The sequence below is a fragment of the Macaca mulatta genome, chromosome 9 (assembly GCF_049350105.2).
Source record: "Macaca mulatta isolate MMU2019108-1 chromosome 9, T2T-MMU8v2.0, whole genome shotgun sequence".
NCBI lineage: Eukaryota > Metazoa > Chordata > Mammalia > Primates > Cercopithecidae > Macaca > Macaca mulatta.
Window position 1 is genome coordinate 18299747 of NC_133414.1, and position 27645 is coordinate 18327391.

Here is a 27645-nt window from a genome sequence, read left to right on the forward strand (position 1 = left end):
ATAAGTGAATCTTACTTTACCAGAAAAGGCAAGTTCCTTGGACTCAAAGATCTGCCCTAAAGTAGGAACTTAACCTGAATGAATAAATGAATGAATGGGTACCTGAGAGACTCAACTTACATCTCATTTTTTATAGGTATACAGACTAATATGAAAGCAAGTGCTTTACTACTTAGGAACCAGACATAACGGTTTAAATAGCTTATTCAAAGACACACAATAAAGGTAAAGTAATACAATCACATATTAAAACGCCAGCCAAGCCCCTGACTTTATTTTGCTGTGTTCTCAGACCTGACAAATCAGAACTCGCCCGGATTCTCTTGCTTGGCTGAAACACCAGTACCAAAAAGGTTACAAGTCAATAAACTCTGGATTTACTATGAAATCTCGAAAGCATTTATCTCATGTATTCAGATATGTAAAAAACATACAGGGAGAGATCATCATCCACACTTTAAAACACCCCCAGAAGCAAACCAGCAGCATAAGCTTCATGTGCATCATCAGTGCCCGGCACTGCCCATCAGCCAGTCCAGAGCAGCATTCAAATGGTCGCCTCAGGTGTTGGGGACACAAAGAAACCAAAGACATTCCCATCGTGGGGCATATTTACTGAGGGGAAAGAAACACCGGGACAATGCAACTGGCTTGGAAAGGGCCAGCAATTTCTCTTGCAGAGGCCATCTCAGCTGCATTTTGCAAAGTGTTATGCTAGCCTTGCTCACATGCCGGCAAAGCCCACGCCAGCTCACCATCCAGCAACACCTCGCCGCCTGCCTTTTCAGGAGAGTGTGCCGGGGTTGTGTTTCGTTCAAACTTGAAAACTGCATTTCTAGGAATCCTCTTACCAGCATATGGGCAGGAAAGAGGACCTCACTGTGATCAGGAAGCTGGACCCAGAGGAGGGACTGCCAGGTTCAGATCTCGCCTCTATGAGTCACTAGCTATGTCCCCACAGACATGTCACCAACCAGCCCTCTCTACACCTCAATGTCCTCACCTCTAACAAGTCTGCTAATAATTCTTACGATCATTATAGGCGATATTGCAGGAAAAACACTTACAGTGCCTTGCAATTCCAGGCCTTAATAGATATCACCTATTATTATAACAGCTGCTACTATATTAGTATTATATTAATCTTGACTTTAAAAAAAAAATCACCATTCAAAAATAAATAGTACATTTGTCTCCATCTTGAGTTTTGCTTGTGACAGTGACTTCTGAAGGTTTATCATTTACTTACAACTAAGTGTTTGCCTATAATCAGGAAAAACAGCTATCAGGCCAACGTTAAGATTAAGCTTTTCTACATATGGCTGGCAAAAATAAAGTCATTTAAAGCCTTCCCCCTCAATTCTACACCTGAATAAAAACATACATGATTTGTTCATGGAAAGCTTAACAGAAATGTTGAAGAAATATGACCTCGTGTAGTATTTAAATAAGATAAGCAAAATAAGTAAGATTTTAAAATATATACATAGGCACACGTAGGTTCAAATCGGCATTTTTGTGGCAAATTACTGCCTGATAAAATAATCGTTTAATCTAATATCCTACGTTGCCTCACAGCTTGAAAAATGAAGTAAGATCAAATGACATCAAAATACACATTTATTTTTCTGTTTCTACTAACCACGCTAACCAAGGATACATGTCAGAGGCATCAAGTGAGCTTTACACCAAATGACACAAGAATTCACCTCACACACGGGGATTCCGATTTAGTAGGTTGGGGAGGGAGCAAGTATTTGAGTTCCGCAGAAGCTCCCCAGCTATTACTAATGCTAACATCTGTGGTTATTAACCACTGTGTAATATATATATATATATATTTTTTTCATTTTGACAGTCTTGTTCTGTCACCCAGGTGGGAGTACAGTGGCACGATCACAGCTCACTGCAGCTTTGACCTCCCAGGCTCAGGCGATCCTCCCACCTCAGCCTCCGGAGTAGCTGGAACTATAGGCATGTACCACCATACTCAGCTAATTTTTTGTACTTTTTATAGAGACGGAGTTTCAGCACATAGCACAGGCTGGTCTCAAACTCCTGGGCTCAAGCTATCTGCCTGCTTCGGCCTCCCAGAGTGCTGGGATTACAAGTGTGAGCCACGTGCCTGGCCCAAGATCTCTCCTTTGACAAGAAGTTTTTTGCCTTGAAAATGTTTGCAAAAAGCGTTTCTTGATTCTGTAACCCTGCTACCAAAGCAACACTTGACTACTTGCAACTCAGTAAAGAGAAGTGTTGAGTTAACCTTAAAAAAGTCATTAAATAATCCTCTGGTCTTTTAACACTAACAAGAGAGCTAAAGGAAATGGGAAGAGATGAGGCGGGACTTTCCAGCTGTTCCAGGAAACCACGTGACTGCCTTCCCTTTAGACTAATATGGCTGCCAACCGAACTCTAGGCACTAATAGGCCTGTTCTGTGTCTCAGTCTTCCTATGCGTAACAATTAGCCACATCAGCCTGCTCATAACCTTCCTAACATCCTGCCATCCAAGGTCCTTGCTTCATTAATTCATTCATTCAACGTTTTCTGAGCACCTACTGTACCCCAGGGAACAAATGCAAAAATGCCCCTGCCCTCCTGGTGCTTGCATTCTAATTTCTAACAAATGGCCTCTTCAAACCGCCAGACTTGTTTAAAGAACTGCTTCTTCAATGTGTTTCTTAAAAATGATGGTATTTTGGAGTAGAAAGGCAAATAATTGCAGTTTGAGACAACAATATGGTTCAAAGGACTGAAGAAATGAGAGGCTATGGAGGGTCTGCACAAGCAAAGATAAGGGAACTCGTGAACCTTCTGCAGTGGAACGAAGCAGTTAACAGAATCACTGGCTTGGAGGTTATTTCTGGCGGGGGACATAAACCCACTCTGGAAATAGGAACGACCTGGCAGAGGAATAGGATTAGGATTCAGCGGCCAGGAGTAGAACCCATTCCCAGCAAGAACATATTTAACAATTCCTACTAGAGACAGGATTAGGAAAGAGGCAAATTCACGACCCACAGCGGTATTAACATCTTCAAGTAGCCGTAACAACTACTTTAACTATTTGGTAAAAGTTTTTCCAGGTCAATAAAAATTTAAGGGGTTCAAAAGTAAGAGTGATACTTAGATAAAGTTATTAATAACCAACCAAGACCCAGAAAGCTTACGCAGCTAGTCGATGAGGCGCCACGGATAAGGCTCTTACTACTAATCCCATGCTTTTTCCACTCCATCACGCGGGGAGCTGAGTGGGGTCATCTTTCATCAGCAGTTTCTAATATACGGGACGCTACAGCTGCAGAACACAGGATCGGGGAAGGTCAAATCTATAACAGCTCAACTCTAGTCAATGACAAATGGTTCTCAAATGATCAGAATCGGGTGCCTAGGTGCAGAGTAGTTGTCAAGAAGAGGAGAGAGGTTGTTCAGAATTGCTACATTGGGATAACTGTTATTCATGAAACCCAGAACTAAGTTCATTCATCGGCAACCTTACCTAGTTCTGGGGGCAAAACGGTGAGGCGGTTCCCCTGAATATGGAGCTCTTTAAGCTGGGTAAGCTCCCCGATTTCCTTAGGCAGCGAGATCAGGTCATTATCCCTAAGGCTGAGCTAAACAGAAGAAAACAAGGAGTTGTCAACATATTTACACATTAAAAGGTGCTCCACAGAAACTCTCATCCTCCTCCACGTCCTCTCTTCTACTAAAGCTCAGTCCCTTCCATTTATTTACAAGTGCCAGCGGATAATCAAGAAACACTATCACGAGTAGTGGTTTATTCCCACCAAACAAACCTTACTCCTGCTCAAATTGACTTGATTCTACCCCTACAAGGCTGCGGCAGTGAATTGATTTTCTAAGAATTTAGATAAATTACTTACTATCTGCAACTTTGTGAGCTTCCCAATATCTGGCGGCAGGATTTCAAAATCGTTGTCACTTAGATAGAGTGCACGCAGGGTGGCTGCAAATTAAACAGCAATATATAAACAGGGTGGCATGGAACCCAACCATTTCAGGTCTGATCAATACGAGGGAGTCAGCTTTGATTAATAACCCTGACTTGGTGAAAAGCCTTTGACATACCTAGGGCTCCCAATAATAACAAGCAGGTCAAACTTAGATTTACTGGCTTATTGTGTAGCTGGTGTGTCCAGGAAAACATCTATATCCAAGAGGACTGACTCAATTAACAACTGTGGGCACCAGCATTTTGGGTCACAGAGTTTCAGCACATTTTTAGAAAAGATTGCTGTTTTTCTCATAGATTCCTTTTGATTCACATTTATTTCTCCATTTGCATCAAAGGAAAACAAACAACACTACTGTGCCACTTTTATGGATACCTAAGGCAAAAGGTTCTTTCAAGAGAATACAACGATGTTAAAACAGACTTTTTCCTATGTAAATAGCACTGGGTTAAAAATTAATGAAAGGCTTTCTGGTGATGGAGGCTATAACCACAGCTCATCAGTTCCATCATCTGACTAATTATTATTGCTTGTTTCTACAGCCTTCAGGACAAAAATAAATGAAGACAAAGAGGCTAAAACAATGACATGAAGTTAACAGAGTAAATCCTAACTTAAGGAGAATATCAGTAGTCTGAAATTTGTTCGTAATTATTACACAATGATAATACGATTCCGAACTACTGAAGGCTAAAATTCTAAAGCATCTGTTTATCCTCAACCATAAAAGCTGAGTATAATTAGATATATGTTTTGTTTACTAGTATTTATTTTCTAGAGACAGAGTCTCGCTCTGTCACCTAGGCTGGAGTGCAGTGGGTCACTGCAGCCTCAAACTCCTGGCCTCGGGCACTCTTCCTACCTCAGCCTCCCAAGTAGCTAAGATCACAGGCGCATGCTACTACGCCTGGCTACTTTTTAAATTTTTATTTCTAGAGGCAGGGTCTCTCTATGTTGCCCAGGCTGGTCTTAAACTCTTAGCCTCAAGTGATCTTTGTAGCTCTCCAGCTCCCAAGAACTGGATGTTAATATAACATAACAAAAACAGTTGCTCCACTGCCCAAGAAAATATTTTATAGCTGATTTCATGTGCTTGATAAAGTCATAGAGAGATAATACATAAGGTAAAAAATAAAATTTAAGAGACCAGCTCAGAAAATTCAGATTTTGTGAATGCCATATAAGTTATTTGAAGAAACAGAACACTCATTTAAGGGAAGCAAACCTTGTCCGAAATAGTGCATAAGTTCCCAGAAGAAATCATTTTTTAATTTTCAAAAGCATCTTCAGCAAGAAATTTGTTTGCATATGAAAGAATAAAGTGTGTTCACCTGTGGCCAAAAATTTCTTAATGCCTGTGTACTGGATAAATAGGTCAATAAGAGTGCTTATTAAAAGGCTGAAAATAAGAATCCTGGATGGAAAATTCAAAAATTCTGTTAGTGGTTTATTAATATTTTTATAAATAATTGGAAGATCCTGGGCAAATATCCTACAAAGAATTAATAGCAACATGGGAAGATACTGTTTTTTTTTTTGGCATGCTATTTAAAAAGAAAGTCAAGTCTCTTAACTAAATGTGAGGCTTGATCTCATTTAGATATATAATCTCTCTCAGAATGTTAATATGACATTACTAAGTCCACTTCAGCCCGATGGTGTCACATAACGATATATCAAATGCACATACTGCTGAGCTATGAAGGAATATTCAAAAGGAGTCTCTAAAGAAAAAAATATCTCTGTCCAATAATTTCTCTTGGAGTTTGGGTCCTGACAAATAAATTTCCCTCTTAGAACGCAAAGTACAGGGTTGAGGAGATTTATAGAACTGAAAGTTTCTTACTCAGGTAGAAGAAGTTTCCAGGAAGAGAATTTTCGCTCAAGTTGTTGTAAGTCAAGTCCAGAACCTCAAGAGCTGGCAGGGAGCCGAAGCCTCGTGGCAAAGTGTTCAGCCTGTTCATGCTGTTGCAGGGGGACAAAAATCTATGTCATGACACCAAAGACCCGTTTATACAGACCATCAAGGGCACCTCGGTTTCACAGGGTGAAAGTGTAAGACAGTGCCATGATCCTAGAGTCACTTTCTACTTTATTTTTATTTTGTATTATTTTGAGACAGGGGTTTGCTCTGTTGCCTAGGTGTGCCCAGGTTGTAGTGCAGTGGCACGATCTCAGCTCACTGCAGCCTCAACCTCCCCAGGCTCAAGCGATCCTTCCACTTCAGTCTCCCAAGTAACTGGGACCACAGGTGCATCCCACCACGCCCTGCTAATGTTTGTATTTTTTGCAAAAATGGGGTTTTGCCATGTTGCTCACACTGGTCTCAAACTCCTGAGCTCAAGCAATCCTCTCACCTTGGCGTCTGAGAATGCTGGGATTATAGGCGTGAGCCACCATGCCCATCCTATTTTTTTTTTTAATTAAAAAAAAAAGCATTTATTTAATATTTACAATGACAAATAAAGATTGTACATACTTATGGTGTACAACATGGTGTACATACTTATGGTGTACATACTTATGGTGTACATCAATTATATATATATAATCCATCGTGGAATGGCTTAAATCACACTGTTTAACATATGCACTGCCTCACATGCTTGTCATTTTTTTTTCGTCTTTTTTTTTTTTGTCTTTTGTGGTGAGAACGCTCATTCACTCTCTTAGCAATTTTCAAGCATACCACATATTGTTATTAACTGCAGTCACCACGATGTATGATCCATCTCTTGAACATACTTCTCCTGTCTAACTAAACTTTCGTGTCCTTTGGCTAACATTTCTGCAATTCCCCAATCCCTCCAGCCTGTGGTAACCATTTTATTCCGTTTCAATGAGGTTTACTTTTTTGCATTCCACATATAAGTAAGAGGGTGTGGTATGTTGTCCTACTTGGACTCATAATTTCAGTCAGAGAGCTTGTAGGTTCCTGAAACATTTGCAAATTTCTTAGTTGTCATTTTCCTCCAGCGGCGAAACTTAATCACTGTTTTACACAAAAACTCAAACCATCACAAAATATCTATCCTTGTAAAGAAAAACTTCCTTATGAACGTAGCGATATCTCAAAATATACACATGAAGCTTTGTAGTTTTCAGACTTTTGCTTGATTTCATTTCATTTATTCCTTTTTGGAGGGAAACATCATGTTTTTGTTCTACAACTGCTAACATTGAAAATTATCTTCAATTAGAATGGTGATGGCCAGGGGATGGAGGGAGGGGAATGGAGAGGTGTTGTTTAATGGGCATAGGATTCAGGTTTGCAAGATGAGAAAATTCTGGGGATTGGTTGAACAACAATGTGAATACGCTTAACACCACTGAACTGTCTACTACAAAGACAGAACATTTTGTGTGCATTTTATCACAACTTAAGAAAAATTAAAATCATACAATTGACCCTTGAGCAACATGGGTTTGAACTGCCTGGGTCCAAGGACACAAGTATATTTTTCCTCTGCCTCTGCCACCCCTGAGACAGCAAGAACAACCCTCCTCTTCCTCTTCAGCCCACTCAGCATGAAGAGGATGAATACCTTTAAGATGATCCACTTCCATTTAAAGCACAGTAAATGCACCGCCTTTTCCTTACGACTTCCCTAATAACATTTTCTTTTCTCTAGCTTACTTTATTGTAAGAATGAAGAACGGAACACATACAGCACACAAAATACGCGTTCATCAACTATTTCTGTTTTTGGTAAGGCTTCCGGTCAACTGTAGGCTATTGGGAATTAAGATTTTTCGGAGTCAAAAGTAACGTGTGGATTTTTGACTGCATGAGTCACTGTGTTGCTCCCTCAACCCATGTGTTGCTCAAGGGTCAACTGTGTGTGAGTGTGTGTGGGGGGTGTGTGGTGTGTGTATGTGGTATTGTGTGTGGTGTTATGTGTATGTGTATTTGGGTGTTTCGTGGGGTGTGTGAGGGGTATGGTGTGTGAGGTATGTGTGTGGTGTGTGTGGGGGATATGGGCGTGGTGTGGTGTGTGTATGGGGTGTGTTTGAGGGTGTGGTGGTGTGTGTGTGGGTGTGTGTACGCAGGGTGTGGTGTGGGTGTGGTGTGTGTGTGTGTACACGGTATGTGTGTGTGGTGTGGTTTGGGTGTGGTGTGTGTGTGGTGTGGGTGTGTGGGTGTGTACACAGTATGTGTGTGTGGTGTGGTATGGGTGTGGTGTGTGGGTGTGTACACGGTATGTGTGTGTGGTGTGGTATGGGTGTGGTGTGTGGGTGTGTACACGGTATGTGTGTGTGATGTGGTGTGGGTGTGGTGTGGGTGTGGTGTGGGTGTGTGGGTGTGTACACAGTATGTGTGTGTGGTGTGGTGTGGGTGTGGTGTGTGGGTGTGTACACGGTATGTGTGTGTGGTGTGGCATGGGTGTGGTGTGGGTGTGGGTGTGTGGGTGTGTACACGGTATGTGTGTGTGGTGTGGTACGGGTGTGGTGTGTGTGTGGTGTGGGTGTGGAGTGGGTGTGTGGGTGTGTACACGGTATGTGTGTGTGGTGTGGTATGGGTGTGGTGTGGGTGTGGTGTGGGTGTGTGGGTGTGTACATGGTATGTGTGTGTGGTGTGGTATGGGTGTGGTGTGTGGGTGTGTACACAGTATGTGTGTGTGGTGTGGTATGGGTGTGGTGTGGGTGTGCTGTGGGTGTGTGGGTGTGTACACGGTATGTGTGTGTGGTGTGGTATGTGTGTGGTGTGGGTGTGGAGTGGGTGTGTGGGTGTGTACACGGTATGTGTGTGTGGTATGGTATGGGTGTGGTGTGTGTGTGGTGTGGGTGTGTACATGGTATGTGTGTGTGGTGTGGTGTGGGTGTGGTATGGGTGTGGGTGTGTGGGTGTGGTGTGGGTGTGGTGTGGTATGGGTGTGGTATGGGTGTGGGTGTGTGGGTGTGGGTGTGTGGGTGTGTACACGGTATGTGTGTGTGGTGTGGTATGGGTGTGGTATGTGTGTGTGGTGTGGTATGGGTGTGGGTGTGTGGGTGTGTACACGGTATATGTGTGTGGTGTGGTATGGGTGTGGTATGGGTGTGGGTGTGTGGGTGTGGTGTGGATGTGGTGTGTGTGTGGTGTGGGTGTGGTGTGGGTGTGGTGTGTGGGTGTGTACACGGTGTGTGTGTGGTGTGGTATGGGTGTGGGTGTGTGGATGTGTACACGGTGTGTGTGTGTGGTGTGCTATGGGTGTGGTATGGGTGTGGGTGTGTGGGTGTGTACACAGTATGTGTGTGTGGTATGGTATGTGTGTGGTGTGTGTGGTGTGGGTGTGTACACGGTATGTGTGTGTGGTGTGGTGTGGGTGTGGTATGGGTGTGGGTATGTGGGTGTGGTGTGGGTGTGGTGTGGTATGGGTGTGGTATGGGTGTGGGTGTGTGGGTGTGGGTGTGTACACGGTATCTGTGTGTGGTGTGGTATGGGTGTGGTATGGGTGTGTGGTGTGGTGTGTGTGTGTGGTGTGGTATGGGTGTGGGTGTGTGGGTGTGTACACGGTATGTGTGTGTGGTGTGGTATCGGTGTGGTATGTGTGTGTGGTGTGATATGGGCGTGGTATGGGTGTGGTATCTGTGTGTGGTGTGGTATGGGTGTGGGTGTGTGGGTGTGTACACGGTATGTGTGTGTGGTGTGGTATGGGTGTGGTGTGGGTGTGGTGTGGGTGTGGTGTGTGTGTGGTGTGGGTGTGGTGTGTGGGTGTGTACACAGTGTGTGTGTGGTGTGGTATGGGTGTGGGTGTGTGGGTGTGTACACGGTGTGTGTGTGTGGTGTGGTATGGGTGTGGTATGGGTGTGGGTGTGTGGGTGTGTACACGGTGTGTGTGTGTGGTGTGGTATGTGTGTGGTATGGGTGTGTGGTGTGGGTGTGTACACGGTATGTATGTGTGGTGTGGGTGTGGGTGTGTGGGTTTGGGTGTGTACACAGTATGTGTGTGTGGTGTGGGTGTGTGTGTGGGTGTGTGGGTGTGTACACGGTATGTGTGTGTGGTGTGGGTGTGTGGGTGTGGGTGTGTACACGGTGTGTGTGTGGTGTGTGTGTGGTGTGGGTGTGGTGTGGGTGTGTACACGGTATGTGTGTGTGGGTGTGGTATGGGTGTGGGTGTGTACACGGTGTGTGGGTGTGGTGTGGTATGGGTGTGATATGGGTGTGGTGTGTGGTGTGGGTGTGTGGGTATGTACACGGTATGTGTTTGTGGGGGTGTGTGGGTGTGGTGTGGGTGTGTACACGGTATGTGTGTGTGGTGTGATATGGGTGTGGTATGGGTGTGGTATGGGTGTGGGTGTGGTATGGGTGTGGTATGGGTGTGGTATGGGTGTGGGTGTGTGGGTGTGTACAAGGTATGTGTGTGTGGTGTGGTATGGGTGTGGTATGGGTGTGGGTATGTGGGTGTGGGTGTGTACACGGTATGTGTATGTGGTGTGGGTGTGGTGTGGGTGTGTACACGGTGTGTGCGTGTGGTGTGGTATGGGTGTGGTATGGGTGTGGGTGTGGGTGTGTACACGGTATGTGTGTGTGGTGTGGTATGGGTGTGGTATGGGTGTGGGTGTGTGGGTGTGTACACGGTATGTGTGTGTGGGTGTGGTATGGGTGTGGGTGTGTGGGTGTGTACCCGGTGTGTGTGGTGTGGTATGGGTGTGGGTGTGTGGGTGTGTACACGGTGTGTGTGGTGTGGTATGGGTGTGGTATGGGTGTGGGTGTGGGTGTGTACACGGTATGTGTGTGTGGTGTGGTATGGGTGTGGGTGTGTGGGTGTGTACCCGGTGTGTGTGGTGTGGTATGGGTGTGGGTGTGTGGGTGTGTACACGGTGTGTGTGTGTGGTGTGGTATGGGTGTGGTATGGGTGTGGGTGTGTGGGTGTGTACACGGTGTGTGTGGTGTGGTGTGGGTGTGTGGATGTGTACACGGTGTGTGTGTGGTGTGGTATGGGTGTGGGTGTGTGGGTGTGGTGTGGTATGGGTGTGATATGGGTGTGGTGTGTGGTGTGGGTGTGTGGGTATGTACACGGTATGTGTGTGTGGGTGTGTACACGGTATGTGTGTGTGTGTGGGTATGTACACGGTATGTGTGTGTGGGTGTGTGGGTGTGTACACGGTGTGTGTGTGTGTGGGTATGTACACGGTATGTGTGTGTGGTGTGGTGTGGGTGTGGGTGTGGGTGTGCATGTTTGTGTCTGTGTCTGTGTGTGTCTCCAATGAAGTCTAAGGGAATTTTTTCTACACTATCTTTTATCCTTTCTTCAAGCCCCTTATTTTCCTTAATGCAGTTCCCTTTGAACTTACTTAAAAGTCAATTTAAAAAAAAAACTTTAATAAAAGTTGACAGATATTGAAAGATGGAAGGGACTGTGACAATAAAAATCATTCTAGCCATCGATCCTTCTCATAACAGATCCAGCTCGGTCCAGCCCTACCAAGCGGGCCTCACCAGAAACAGCTGACAGCAGAGGGGGCAACAAAAAGGGAAACGTGGGTTCCCTCTCTCAGGCAGAAAATATCCCAGACAGACCACACCCAGCAAAACGACCTCCACGACTATCTACTGCCATGACAGCAACGACGAGCATTCTCCATGAAGTCACAATTTGTGAAGCACATTATGGCAAGTACTTCCCTTGTTCACTAAAACTACCTTGCAATACAGGCAAGATGGAGCTTGTCATTAATGCTATGTTGAGACGAAAGAGCAGCCTAAGAGAGGGTAAGGAGCAAAGACTTCAGAAGTGACTGAGGAAGGTGACATGTGTCTGGGCGCACCCTGTACCTCACAGAGGCCAAAGCCACTCCAGACCCTTGGGCTCCGATGCAAGAATTCTGAGAGGAATTGCAAGTCAAAGAGAGGACGGCAGAGCAGCACACACTAGGTGCTTCTGTCTTTAAACACTGCTCTAAGTTACCCGTTTTGAAAACTGCTGATTCCTTAGCATTTTTCTCTGCAAATAGATACACTTTTGCAGTAGTAGGTAGAGGAAATCCACGGTTAGACAGGTGTAGAGGGAAGAGGCATCTCACCCGAGAGCGCTCCCATTCCATCTCCAGCCCAGAGCAAGCCTGGGGCCCCTCCCCCTCCTGGTGGCAAGAATCTACTGAATTTCAGGTTCCTTTTTCTTCGGAGTGACAAACCAATACCCACAACGTGTAAGGAACACAGCAGAGTCCCACGTGCAGCTGATGGCCAGAAGTAACAGTAGTAGGCGCACCACCCTGGCAGGCAGAAAGGAAGCCCTTACTTAAATACTGAAACTTCAGAAGAACTGCTAGCAGCAGCCCCAGCTACAAAGGGGGCAAGGAACTGCAGAGATTTCTGGCCGCCTCTCCGGACGCCAGTCCATGGGCATGGCGACCTGGTGGCATCTCTCTCTGCACAATGAAACACAGAACATGCTGGCTGTCCGCACTTCCTCCAGCAGGTGCTAACATCCATCTCCATCCATCCACATTTCCACATGTAGGAATTCCGTGCTCAGGACCTGCGCTGACACTGCTAGCAATCAAGGTTTCCATGAGAAGCTACCGTGGGGGTAGGAAAAGTATGGAGCTTTAAAGCAGAAGACAACTAGATGAGGAGTCTGGCTCCAGCACTTGCTAGCTGCACGACCTTGACCAAGTTACTCAGCTTCTCTGACACCCAATTTCCTCAACTATAAAATGAGGCTGACAACACCTTGAGGGCAGGATCGCTGGGAGCATGAGAGAGAAAATATCTGAAGCACCCAACACCCGATCCACGGCTCACACGTGGCTTCTCAGGGAATGCGAGCTGTTGCTAGAATTATTTTTCAAAAAGGTTTGAGAGAAAATGTTGAATCAGCCCTAAGTGAGCAAGCTCACCTCATGAAATTCCACTTTGGATGGTCCCAACTGTCAAGTGTGGTTTTCTATTTGTGCCACACTTGCTTAATCTCAGGTGACTTCAGGTGTTTCAACATAAAGCTTCGCAGCGCTCAGCTATGCCAAGTGGTATCAATTCTTTTGTTTGCATGGAAAGATTTTTCAAATGCGTGTTGGAAGTGGGCAAATGCCTGCATATGGTGGAGAAATTTATAAAATCAGGGGGTCTCAGGCTATTCAGCATCTTTCTTCCTTTTCTTCTAAAGCCCCGGAAAGGTCTGTACTAACACCTCCTTTTCAGAGCAGTTTCTTCTCTGCAGGTTGTCCTGAGCACCTCCAGCTTCAATAAAAACTTCTTGTCTCAAGGCACTAATTTTTCTCACCTCCACAGTGACCTACTCACACTTATCACAAATAAAAATTAAAAAAAAAAAAAACCACGCTGAGCCCAGTGGCTCACGTCTGTAATCCCAGCACTTTGGGAGGCCAACACAGGCAGATTGCTTGAGCTCAGGAGCTCGAGACCAGCCTGAACAACATGGCAAAAACCCATCTATACAAAAAAAAAAAAAACTACAAAAATTAGCCAGGCATGGTGGCACGTACCTGTGGTCCCAGCTACTCAGGAGGCTGAGGTGGGAGGATCACTTTAGCCCAGGAGGCGCAGCTTGCAGTGAGCAGAGATCATGCCACTGCACTCCAGCCTGGGTGACAGAACGAGACCTTGTCTCAAAAAATGAACAAATAATCCAAATCCATAAATACCCAACATGGGACTTAATAAAAACTTCTATGTATTCATGAGACAAGCTCTAGCAACAAACGAGGTCAAACGTTATTCCCAAATAGTTGGGCATGGTGGTCCTGCAGTGAAGTTTTCCTAGAAATAATCATCTACATGGGAACCTACGTGGCTTCACATTTTTGGGAAAATAACTCTATGAAATAAATAAACCGAACTTAGAACAGAACTAAACTTTCTTTTATTTATTCAGGTGGCCTAAAATTTTCTCATGTCTTACAATCATCAGAATAAACTTCAAATACTGTAAAAACTTTGAAAGCAAATTCTGATGGAGGGTGCCTTCTGGATCACACATACAAGTGGCTTCCCAGCTCCGTTTTGTGATCTCCTGTGTGTATGCTTTCACCCTGGCTCCTTAGAATAAGGAGTCCTCCCTATAACTTGCCTTACTGTGTGAGTATAATTCTATATGCCATTTGAGGACAGAAGTATCCTTTAGTGAAACCCATCTTAGCTCCTTTCTCAAAGAACTGGGAGTTTTGTTCAAACTTTGACAACTCCATCTATGTAGCTACGTAATTAAATACAAAAAGCTTTACACAATCAATACAGCACCGACAGCCAAAAATGCAAACAACTCCAAAGAGAACAAGAAGGCAACTAAGATGCACTCATTGAAAAAGAAAAGTTTAGGGCCGGGCATGGTGGCTCATGCCTGTAATCCCAGCACTTTGGGAGGCCGAGGCGGGCGATCACCTGAGATCAGGAGTTCGAGACGAGCCTGATCAACATGGTGAAATGCAGTCTCTACTAAAAATACAAAAGTAGCTGTGCGTGGTTGGGTATGCCTGTAATCCCAGCTACTCGGGAGGCTGAAGCAGAAGAATCGTTTGAACCCAGGAGGTGGAGGTTGCAGTGAGTCAAGATCGTGCCATTGCACTGGAGCCTGGGCAACAAGACCGAAACTCCGTCTCCAAAAAAGAAAAGAAAGAAAAGAAAGAAAAAGAAAAGTGTACGACTCTGTCCTATGGTGCCTCAAACCAAAATGCTATTAGGAAAGTCAAAAAAGAACAAAATCTGAGCTTATTATTTTATTCCCAAATCTGTCTCCATCCATTATATTTTTCAGCCGCCCAACACAGAAATATAGGTATCATTCCATCCCATCAGTTACTGTCTGTCAACATTACCGCCTGTACATTTTTCATATAAAATCCCCCCCCTGCCTCCACTGCCACTGTCCTAGTTCACATGGGACATGAAACTCATGTTCTTACTGGTCTCCTAACCTCTAGTTTAACTCCCTCCACCCTCTTCTCCATACTGATCTTTCACAGGAAAATCTGACCATATCTTCTATCTGCTACTCTGCTATGCAAATTTCTCAATGGTCAGTATAAAATTGGAGCTCGTTTATTTATGTATGTATTTATTTTTGAGATGGAGTCTCACTCTGTCGCCTAGGCTGGAGTGCAGCAGTGCAATCTCAGTTCACTGAAACCTCTGCCTCCTGGGTTCAAACGATTCTCCTGCCTCAGCCTCCCAGGTGGAGTAGCTGGGATCACAGGCATGTGCCACAACACTTAGTTAATTTTTGTATTTTTAGTAGAGATGAGTTTTCACCATGTTGACCAGGCTGTTCTCCAACTCCTGGCCTCAGATGACCTGCCAGCCTCAGTTTCTCAAAGTTCTGGGACTACAGGCATGAACCACCGCGCCCGAGACTTGCTTGTTTATTTAGCACAGAGCCCTTTCCTTAGCACTATTGACTCCCTGTCATTATTATAAACATTTATTTGCTTATAGTTGGTTTCCCCAACTGTAATGGAAGCTCCATCAGGGCTGGATAGCCAGTAACTAGGACAATGCCTGGTACATGGTTGGGAACTTGGTAAATCCTCATTCACTGAACAGCAAACATCCAGGATTCCCTGTCTAGCCTGACCTCTGACCTTACCGCCGCCTGCCTCACACTTTACACTCAACAGCGCCAAAAACTGACAATTCCCAGGCCCCAGGCAGGCAGTGCTGTGAGCGTTTAAATATGTCATTCTCAGCCGGGCGCGGTGGCTCATGCCTGTAATCCCAGCACTTTGGGAGGCCGAGGCGGGCGGATCACAAGGTCGGGAGATGAAGACCATCCTGGCTAACACGGTGAAACCCCGTCTCTACTAAAAATATAAAAAAATTAGCTGGGCGTGGTGGCGGGCGCCTGTAGTCCCAGCTACTTGGGAGGCTGAGGCAAGAGAATTGCTTGAACCGGGTAGGCGGAGGCTGCAGTGAGCCAAGATCGCGTCACTGCATTCCAGCCTTGGCGACAGAGTGAAACGCCATCTCGAAAAAAAAAAATACCATTCGCTCAATCTGAGACACCTTCCTTCGACTTTTAAGTCTGAGAAATTCTCACGCATCGAGTGTCGGCTCCCGTGCTACCTGCTGTGTTCCTGCTCCTGCGAATCTCACCTGCGGACTAAAGTACTCCCCGTCTTGCTGCTCCCCCTGCCGGTCCACAGTCGCCAGCACATCTGTGACCTCGCTGGTCTGTTCCTGTTTATAGCCAGTCTTGCCCTAGTAGGTAAGGTCAGGGACCATGACCTTCACCTTGGCTCCCCGGTACTAGCAAGATTCCTTACATAGAATAGTCACTTACATAGTCATGGAATTAATGAAAAAGTAAATAAGACAATTATGATCATAACAATAGCTAACTAATACTAGGTACTTCTCAGTATGTGCCAAGCACTGTTCCCAGTGATTGAGATTTTATATATATACTATGTATACATATATATATTTAATAAATGAACAAATTAACAGTAAGAGTATACATCTATATGTAGTTTTAGCTTCTTTCTCACATACAAATTAAAGATCAGGATAGAATAGTCTGTAAAACCAAGATATAAATGGAGAATCGTTTCATTTCTGCTTTGCCAGATGGGTATACAGGCTCCAAATTTGTAGGGAGAAAAAAAAAACCCATCTCATCTAAAGTGATGTTTCTCCCTCCTTTTAACTTCACTTTCCCTCAGACATAAGAATAGAGGCTGCCCATGGATCTTACAAAGTTGGTCCCTAAGCCCAAGTGAACTTCAAAATAATGTGTCTGAACAATAAACTAAAAATCACTCCATGAATGAGATTTTTTTCATGACTGCTCCCTATTAAATTGGCAAATATGGCTAGACACAGTGGCTCATGCCTGTAATCCCAGCGCTTTGGGAGGCCGAGGCAGGCAGATCATGAGGTCAAGACATTGAGACCATCCTGGCCAACATGGTGAAACACCGTCTCTACTAAAAATACAAAAATTAGCTGGGCATGGTGGCGTGTGCCTGTAGTCCCAGCTACTCAGGAGGCTGAGGCAGGAGACTCGCTTGAACCCAGGAGGTGGAGGTTGTAGCGAGCTAAGATCGCTTGACGACACAGCAAGACTCTGCCTCAAAAAAAAAAAAAAAGCTGGCAAATACCTGGCCAGCATCTATTGCCACTCCATGTCAATCACTAACTTAACCAGAGCATTTAGTGGCTACAATTTAATGAATATATGACTTTGCACAGAGACTGAAGCATGAATGGTCAGTTTCATCTGATGGCTGCACCAATGAAGATGGAATTCTGATGCCACAGTTCCGGTTGGGGTCTATGGATGTATTCGTCTGTTCTCCCATTGCTATAAGGGAATGCCTGAGGCCAGGCAACTTACAAAAAAAGAGGTTTAACTGACTCATGGTTCTACCGGCTGTATAGGAAGCATGGCAGCAGCTGCTTGTGGGGAAACCTCAGGGAGCTTTTACTCATGGTAGAAGGCAACGCAGGAGCACATATATTACATGGCAGGAGCAGGAGAGCATGAGGGGGGGAGGTGCTACATACTTTTAAACAACCAGATCTCACAATAACTCACTCACTATCATAAGGACAGTACCAAGAGGGGATGGTGCTAACCCATTCACGAGAGCTCCGCCCCCATGATCTAATCACCTCCCACCAGGCCCCACTTCCAACACTAGGGATTACAATTCCACATGAGATTTGGTGGAGACACAGACCCAAACCATATCAATGGAGTCTGAAGGAGCATTTAGACCCAGAACCATGGGGTTCTCTTCCCAGCTTGGCCACTAACCTCAGAGGGGACCAGAAGCCAGGCCCTTAGCCCCTTTGAAAAGGCTTAGCTTCCTCTGTGTACAATGAAAGCACTAAAACCTGCCCTCCCTACCTCACAAATGTTGAGAGGGTCAAGTGCTGCAAAGTAATACACAAAAACAGGTTATCATTATTATTATTTACTGCTCCCTGGTTCTGCAACCTCAGCTGAATCAAAACTCCTCTCCTCACCTTTGCATAAACAAAGACAGAGGATTTTCACCTCTCAGCTACAGAGAATTGCAAAAATGAATGAAGCATCATTAGGGAAAATATTCTTCCCTCCAAGGCACAAAGGTGCTTTGTAAACTATTCCTATTTAACACGGAGAGAAAAAAAAAAAATCAACCATATTACCATTTGTCTGCCAGTTCATGCAATGCAAATAAGTCCCTTCTCGGTCAACAGAACTGAGATAAAATTTTACTGGACACAAAATACAGTAAAAATTTAACTTCCTTATTGTGCCAACAATTAGCTTCTCAATTAGCTCTCAAATACTCACTGATGTAGGCCACCGAAAGGATGTATTAAAACAATAAAATTTGTTTAAGACCCAAAACATAAAAAGAAATTAGATATCCATTTCTGTGCAATAATATAAAAATAATTCCTCCCCTGGCCCTACCCGGCACACCCCTTCCACTCTCTCCCTCTCCACCTCTTCCCTCCACTGATACTCACCCGAGGTTCAGGTGTTTGAGTTTCTGAAGGCTGCTGATCTGTGTGGGCAGCTCTTCGATCTGGTTATTAAAAAAGTTGAGCACTTCCAAATTCTTCAGTTCTGCGATGTTGGGTGGCACCGCTATGGAAACAAAAATGCTGAGTGTGAATCTGGGGACGGAACTCCTAGAAAGGGACGGCAGCGGCACGTTTTGTTTTTCTTTCAAAGCAAAGAAAGATTATAACTCCAAAAGGACCATCAAATTCACCTACCGGTCTTATTTATTTTGTACAGGTTTTTCATAAGCAGTCGCTCACTTCTGAGTGGCCGCTGAAATGTTTCTTTGTATCTGATTAGCTAAGTGCCTGGCATAGTTTGTTTCAGATGGACAATGACGGGGGCAACAGAGCCAAGATGCACAAAAGAGAATTTCTGTACCATAAACAGCCTATAAAAATACTGTGAAGCATACATACTTATGGTTGTCACATAGGATCTTATAAGTGCAACTATTGTTTTTTTTTTTCCTTTCAGTTTTCTTGCATTGCCACCAGAAGTAAGATGGCGACCTCCAAATCCTTTCTGGGGTGGGGTACATTGAAGTTGCTTAAATAACCCAGTATCTGAAGGGCTGTCCTCTTAACATTGCATTAATAACAATATAAGCTCAATTTTAAATGATGAAATATTCGACCTCCCTAGTTTCTGATTTTGGCCTCTGGAGTAATGTATCTTGATCAATAACACACACACACATACAGACACACACATACATACACATACACACACACAAAGGTTACATCAGATTAGCAACAGATCGATACAGTGGTATTATATAGAAATACAAAAAGTCAACTCAGTAGCATGCTATGAATTCTAGTATGCAGATCCAAGATGAAAATCAGCCACTAGGGATCTGAAAGGTTCCTCCTTCCCTAGCATATATACACTTGAAAATACAAATGTAAAAGCCAAAGGCATCTTCATCTCAAAAGCACAAACTACAAATTGGTAGCAGAAGGAGTTTCCATAGACTGTAATTCATCTATCCCATTTGCTATTCAGTCTTTCCAGAAACATTTCTGTGGGTGATAAGCTTGGCCATGGTTCACATAAACTCTGATACCAAGACTATCCAGGTAACTAAGAACATGAACAGGGGCCTGGAGCCCAGCCCAAGAAAGTGTGATGTCCCTTATCAGTCAGTTGACTTCCTATCCCCATCTGCTTCCTCCAGGGGTGCCCCAGGAGGCCGGGAAACTAACCTGCTTCCTGCAGTCAGACCTAAACTCAGACCCAGGAGCACCCGTGATTTGAACCACCACAAAGGTGTGTGTAAAATGCCAAATGTACATTTAAAATATTTAAGCAGTTAGCCATTTCAAGAAGACTAGTTGATAACTCCCAGGGGAATAAAAGTATAAGGACAGGCACTTTGCTTATTTCTGAAATGTCTAAGGTATCGCCGGCTACTCTTTTAGAGGTAAGGCTTGGTGAAAGGCAAAAGAGATGCTTTCACTGGAAGAAGGGACTGTGAAGAATACAGATTACTCTGAACTAGGGCACATGGGCAGGGAGCAGTGGTCTAGTGAGCAGCCCCTGGGTGAGCTCCTGAAGTGGCTGTTGAGAAAAGAACAGGTTTTCATCAGGTAATCTAGACAGCTCGAAGTTCCTCCAGAACCCTCCCTCTTGGATACCTGCAGGAATGCAAACGAACCCTACCTGTACAATGTGGCTGCAAATGTACATTCTTTCTTAGGTGCACAGTCCATGGAACACTTCTGTGCAAATGAATGGTATTCACTGTGTGTAAGCAATTACCAAGAAAATCACCGGGGCCAGGGGCAGTGGCTCACACCTGTAACCCAGCACTTTAGGAGGCCGAGGTGGGTGGATTACCTGAGGTCAGAAGTTCAAGACTAGCCTGACCAACATGGTGAAACTCCAACTCTACTAAAAATACAAAAATTAGCTGAGCATGGTGGCAGACGCCTGTAATCCCAGCTACTCGGGAAGCTGAGGCAGGAGAATCGCTTGAACCTGGGAGGCAGAGGTTGCAGTGAGCCAAGATCATGCCATTACACTCCAGCCTAGGTGACAAGAGTGAAACTCTATCTAGAGAAGAGAAGAGAAGACTGGCCTGGCGCAGTAGCTCACTCCTGTAATCCCAGCACTTTGGGAGGCCGAGGCAGGAGGATCACCTGAGGTCAGGAGTTTGAGACCAGCCTGGCCGACATGGTGAAACCCCATCTCTACAATAAATAAATAAATAAATAAATAAATAAATAATTAGTTGGGCATGGTGGCGCACGCCTGTAGTCACAGCTACTCGGGAAGCTCAGGCAGGAGAATCGCTTGAACCTGGGAGGCAGAGGTTGCAGTGAGCTGAGATCACGCCATTACACTCCAGCCTGGGCAACAACAGTGAAACTCTATGTCAAAAAAAAAAAAAGAAAAGAAAAGAAAATCACCAGGCTGTGCCTTCTGGGTCACTGGGATGTCACCTTCTCCCCCGAGATCATGAAGTATATACAGTACAGCTGCCCATAGACCTCATCCCTCCCCTGTCCACCCTCCAGCTACCACTAAGCCTTCATCTGATTAGTTTGAAGACCACATTCATCTGATTAGTTTGAAGAGCAATAACGGAAGTTAGTGAAACCAGGAGAAAATGATGATCTCAATTTAGCCACAAACCAAGAATAATGCAGCCAGAATTACTGCTGTCTTCCCGAAGTTACTCTGCCAATGCAATTAAATGCTGGTCTAAAGGTATCGCCTTTTTGACAGGATGAGAGATTATTTCACTCTCCTTGCTAAATCAGTCCAATTTAAAACCACAAATTATGCTAAATGTGATTTAGGGCTTTGTTTTGTGAACGCAAACAATAACCCCATATTCGATTTACAAAACCTCTCCCAGCCTTTGGTGAGCATGTGAATTTTTTGTTTAAGACTCCATTCAAGCTAGGTGAGGAAAAAAAAAAATACACAGCTAATAATTTCCCTAAATATACAGAAATTTTTTTAACTGCCAGCCACAGTGAAAATCTAAAGAAATTAACATGCAGACCCTTCTGGATGGGATAGTATTCACTCTTTGAACCAATATTTAGAGAATGCTGATTAGGTGCACAGTGCCATACTTTGCACACACAGCATCTCAATACTCCGGGGATAAAGTAGGAGAGGCATGTTATTTAAACAAAGTAAGTTACAAAAGACACAGTATCAAAGTCAATCAACTGAAACAGGCCTAGTGCTTGGAAAATAAACTACTCGCAACCAAACTCTCCAGAAAAAATAACCCAGTTAGCAATATGAATTGTGCCATGACTAAATCCTATACATACAGGGCGGGAACAATTTTAGCTATTCCAAAAAGACCACTGCAATATTTTACCAATATATTCTATTGGAATTTTCTAGATATCTACAGGACGCATGAGCAAGAAGCATTTTAAAACCTAACAGTGTGCATCAGTATATTTCTTATGTCTTTGAAACGACCCTTTTTCATCAATCTGTCCAGCTTCTGATCTATGATCCCAGCTGACCTATGACACCAAAGGAACTAAAGAGTAACATGGTCCCTGACCCTACAGTGCTGTGTGTGCCCTCACTCAACTCATAACCTCTCTGGGCCTCCATAAAATAAGAAGGCTGGATTATGACCATTTCCCAGGTCTCTTCCACCTCGTGTTAACATTCTAGGATTCTAAGAGGAGATGGATTATGATAATCAATGATACGGCTTTAAATAATTCAACAAATGGGGCCCTCAATTAGGAAGCTTAGTCATGTAGAACTTTGCTTCTGACAGAGAATTGAGTATCATTTTCTGCCTAGCCAAAGATGGTTGCTTTAATTTTGAGACTTCAGTTGCTAGGTTTGGGGAACAGTCCCAAAGAACTCAGATATCCCCTGGCTCCTCAATGTCACATTTCGCTCTAGCCGCAGGATCACAGGACTGCTGGGGACGCTCTCGTCCCAGAGCCTCTGCTGGTGTTTTGGAAAGGTGACGAGGATGTGGTCACATCACCCCAGAGACTAATCTCAAAGTTTCTTCTGGGCTTTGCAGCAGTTCCACCTAACACACCCACCATGACCTTTTTTCCTCCAGGTCCTCCCAAACTGAAGAACCCGAATGTGATTCGAGAGTTTTGTCCATCTCATGTGCGAGCGCAGTTTCTGGAAGGTTCCACAAGCAGCCCAAAGTGCCCAAAGGGCTCATTCACTTCTCCTTGGCCGGAAGCACCTCCACTTTGCCGGACAGGCTGGAGAAACCAAAGTCCATCTGTGCGAAATACTGACACCCCTTCCTGAGCAACAGCTTTACTCCTAAAAGGACATATATCTACTGTCATCAGTTATATGTGCAACAGGCATGAGCCACCCAGCACTGCACCGTTGATGCATATTCACAAAATCAACCATCAATCAGCTCAAGAATAGGCTTCCCCCAACCGGCCAGCAGCCCGCAAACTGTCTCCCCTCCACAGGAAGAATCAAGATCACCTATGTTGTAACAATCGCAGTTTCAATCCTGTTGAATTGAATAAGGAAGATTCTGCTCTATGATCTACAATTAATAATTCCACAACTAACAACTTAAAGCATTTTAGGAGTTTACACAATAATAATTAGCTGGGTATGTTCTGGGGCTGGGCTATCTGATGGACAGCCACTAGCTATATGCAGCTGTTTGAATTTAAACTTAGATTAATCAAAATTAAATAAAATGATGAATGCTACTGTTGGTCATAGCAGCCCCATTTCAAGAGCTCGACGGCCACATGTGGTGGCTAGTGGCTCCACTACTGCACGGCAGGGATACTGACTGTTTCCATCACTGCAGAACGTTCTATTACACAGCCCTGCCCGATGGCAGTGGCTCTCGAACCACAGAGACACCAGAATCACCGGAGGGCTTGGTAAAACACAGATGGAGGGGTATCCCGGAGTTTCTGATTCAGTAGGTCTGGGGTAAAGCCTGAGACTCTGAATTTCCAACAACTTCCCAGGGGATGCCGATGTTGCTAGTCTGGGAACCGTATTTTGGCTCAGAAAACTTTCAATTCATTGGCAGCATCACCATTATCAATCCAACACATACATCCCTTACCCCATGCGATAATGCAGTGAGTATAATCATCAATCTGATCCAAATGAAGATGCCTCTTGAGCCTGGGGATTGATGACAAGTGAAACAAATGATACTCTAAGTAGCTAACACGTTCAACGTGGGTGCCACCATCAAACCCTTTCTAGTCAACTTCTGCCTCCTCACGCAGGATTTTATGGTGAGATCAGTATTAAGATGGACAACTCTCCAGAGGAGAAAAGCCTTGAATTCCCTGGCACACTGAATTAAGTCACTCAGTGGCAAATTCATCATGACCAAGGGTAGTCACACAAAGAGATGTCACCTGGTCTACTGCTCGGCTTCAAAACACTGAGCCCTAACGGCAGGATGCTGGGTGGTACAGACAGCACCAGACAGATCAGGGTGCAGCTGATTTGGGGGCTTTTTGAGCAAAAGCATCTTGCGGCCCTTGAGGCAAAAAAACAAAGCGGTAAGGAGCGACAGACTCTGGGAGCAGCAGGCACCACGCAAAAACATAAGGACAGGAGCTCTGCCTGGGTGCAGCCCACGGGGGGGTCAGGGGGTCACACTTTGGTCTTTAGAGCCATATGGTTACCAGCGACAGCCAGGTCCTCTTCAGCTCCAGAAGGGCAGCACTAGACCCTGCACCATGCGAACGCACACCCACGGCTGCCAGGAAGCCAGAAGCCGCTCCGAACACGTGGCGCTTTCCATCCGCACCGCAGGCATGAAATCTGGAGGTGACCTCCACCCACCATCTCCACCAAACTTCTGGGGAGTTGGGGGCTGCACTACACCCAATTGTTTTTGCAGAAGCACCAAAGGACGTTTTCAGAGCTGGTGATTCCTGAGCTAGGGCTGGCCCAGGGCATGAAAGCCAAGGGACCCAGCCTGTTGGAAAGAAGTAAACGGATAGCTCAACCTCTGCCTCCAGTGACGGACTGTGAATTACAGCAAGGGAAGAAGAGGAGGACTTTGGGCAGATACTTTGTGTGAGGCAACTGCTGACAGCCAGGACCAGGACGGCAGGTGGCAAAGGGGCACACCCACCCTTGTGCTGCAATGGAGGCAACACTACTGTCTCGTGCCCATTTCCAGGATGCAAAAGTGCCACCCACCCTCAGGCCAAAGAGTCCCCAAACAAACCACATAGCATGAGTTACAGCAAAATGAAACCGAGTAGCATTGCTTCTAAAAACCTGACATATTGCTATTTAAAAAAAAAAAAAAAAAAAAAGGTTTTTGTCTGTTGTTATAACAAATGAAAATGCCTGGGCAGATGTTCACAATGTCATATATTTCTACAGCTTTTTTTTTTTTATATAAAGCATAGAAGAACAGAGGATGGTAGAGGATATTAAAATTAGCTTGTAAGATAACTTAGCATATTACATTACTACAACCAAGTTACTAGAAAAATTACTAAAAACTTCCTTGCCCCAGCATTTGATGAATATGATACCGAAAAACAAGTGCCCCCCTTTGGCCTGAATGAAGCAAGGGAGGAAAAAAACCAAATTAGCAGAAACTCGTTGAAATATGATTTGGGGCATCCATGGTCAAAGTAAAAGCACAGCCTTTTTAATCTCTAGCCATAATAACTGGAGAACATGAGTCCATTCATAGCACAGAGGTGGCGTCTAGACTAATTATACACATGCCGATTCTTTCAGCAAATCATAGTTCTCAATGCCATTTTAATAGTTCCACATGAAGAAGAATCTTCTCACTCTCGCGTAGGAATAATTACACTTCAGCACTTTACATGCAATAAAAAAAAAAAAAAAGGTCATTTGCAGTTATAGTGATTAATTACCTTTGTTTTCTGGCCCAAAACACAAGGTGGATGATAATGAACTAATTACATATGACCATAAGAGTTTGATGTTCAAAAGTATACTAATGATAACTGGTTTCACAGATTTTATGGGACTTCCCCCAAAGCAGCTATTAAAGCAGTGAATCACAGTAGGTCTAGGTTATTTAAAAACATAAAGTTTATGAAACAGTAAAGCAAATTCTCATTTAAAAGGTTCTACATGTTCCTCAAGGTAAACATAAAATAGCAAAATATCTAAGCATCTACCCCAAGAAAGGCCAATGTCCTCCAAATATTACTGGCTTTATAAATAACAATGGTAATGTACTTTTGGTTAATAAACAACAAGTATTTACTGAGGACCTGTGCTCCAAAGCACATGTTCAGTCTATGCTATTATGAGCCGCCTCAGGATTCCATAGCCTAAGTCATTTTAGGAAACAAAAGTATCCCCTGGCTTAACTCACCGCAACACAATGGTCCTACTCTTTCCGCAGCAATGTGAAAAATCAGTTACATGAAAATTAGAGGAAAAAAGGTATAAGCAAGTAATAAGGTCGATTTTAGAGTATAAAGCCAAACATGCAAAAATGTATGTTCCTGAGCTATAAAAAGTGTGTATGCATGACCAAACAAATTTCCTAAAAAGCTGACAAGCATGGATTTCTTCTCCTCTGGGGATATAAAAATTAGTTAATGCCTGAATCTTGTGTTAACTCCCAAAGCATCTTCAGGAGGACGTATGAACTCTGAATTCTTGCAGGAACACCGCTCCTAAATTGCACTCCAGTTCTGATGTGCTACCCCTCCAGCAAAGCCATACATCAATAAAGAGCTTTAATTGGGGAGCTGGGAGGGAGAAGCAGCGCTGAGAGGAAAGCAAATGGCATTCAGTGGCCTGGGGAGGAAGTGACATCCAGTGAAGGGTAAGAAAAGGAAGGGCAGGAAAAATGTCCAGGAAATTCCAAAACAGTGGGAAGACAGAGAAGGAGAATATGGAAAAAACAAAAAAAACTTCAATCCATCAGTGGAGAAAAGCAAGCTCAGTATTATAAAAGGAGTGCTCTAGGCTCTTTTAGATGAGTACATGCCTTTACTATGTATAATATAAATGAATGTATACCTACACATAAGCCTAGATTATTAACATTACAAGGTAGACAGTAAGCAAGTCACATTCTATCTCGCACGCTCTTACATGCACACAGGAAAAGCACGTTTTGCCATTAGTTTCTGTCTTCTTTTACAATTAAGAATTAATCTAGGCTGGATGCGGTGGCTCACACCTATAATCCCAGCACTTTGGGAGGCTGAGGTGGGTGGATTGCTTGAGCCCAGGAGTTTCAGACCAGCCTGGGCAACAGGGCGAAATCCCACCTCTACAAAAAATTAGCTTGGTATGGTGATGCATTCCTGTAGTCCTAGCTACTCAGGAGGCTGAGGTGGGAAGATCACATGAGCCTGGAGGTTAAGGCTGCAGTGAGCCAAGATTGCACCACTGCACTCCAGCCTGGGCAACAAAGTGAGACCCTGTCTCAAAAATAAATAAATAAATAAATAAATAAATAAACAACAACAACAAAAAAACACCTGAATTAATCCATCAAGAGGCCACAACTGGACTGCTTCTCTTCCTACCGGACCTTATGTTTGGGGTCACTGCATGAAGAGGACAAGAAGGGGAGGGGAAGGAAGAGGCCCAGGGCTAGGAAAATCCACCAAATCCACGTGGGAGCTTTGATCACTCCCTTCGAACTAACACAGCTATGGCTTTTAACCTTAGGAATTCTCCCTATTCTGCTATTGGAACGAGTAAGGATCCAGAGCCACAGGAATGCTTCGTCCATGGAGCGGCTAGATTGACCTGATGGGACACCAAGTGCACACACATCACTTGCAGAGGTAGCAGGGGACACGGTGGAACAGCCACTTGGAAGCCGTACAGAAAGCTCCATCGCCCCCTTGTTTTGGTCACTTAACCACTTTACACCTGTCTCCTCCACGTGATACAGAGTGGGGGAGCTCAACAAACTCACTCTTTCCTCTTTCACTTCCTGCTGCAGTTATCACATAGGTGTTGTTCTTGATGGTCCCACAGGCTGTGGGGCGCCTGGTATTTCTTTCCACACAGTGCTGGCTCAGCTGGATTTGAAAAGGAGGGCTTCACAGAGAAACATGAGTATTCATTTCAACTTTCTGAAGGATAAGCCAAATTCAGAGACAGGGGTAGGAACATCAGTTTTTAAAAAAAAAAAAATCAGGAGACTAGAACAAAGAATAGATAAGCAGGGGAAAAAAAGCTAAAGAAACAGCAAAAAAATTAGACAAAAGAAGGTTCAGACTGAAAACAGCAAAACGCAAGGTC

The 27645-nt window shown here is 44.4% G+C and overlaps 1 protein-coding gene across 2 annotated transcripts in view; it reads right to left on the reverse strand.

Moving 5' to 3' along the window:
• The window catches only part of RSU1 (Ras suppressor protein 1), a 237398-nt gene that overhangs the window by 167759 nt on the left and 41994 nt on the right, over positions 1-27645 (reverse strand). For both annotated transcript variants that reach the window (XM_001093095.5, XM_028826023.2), the window contains 4 exons: positions 18375-18495; positions 5820-5938; positions 3884-3966; positions 3499-3613 (listed from right to left, as the gene is read on the reverse strand). In XM_001093095.5, the coding sequence (XP_001093095.4) occupies positions 3499-3613; positions 3884-3966; positions 5820-5938; positions 18375-18495 (438 nt within the window). The remainder of the gene's footprint in view (positions 1-3498; positions 3614-3883; positions 3967-5819; positions 5939-18374; positions 18496-27645) is intronic.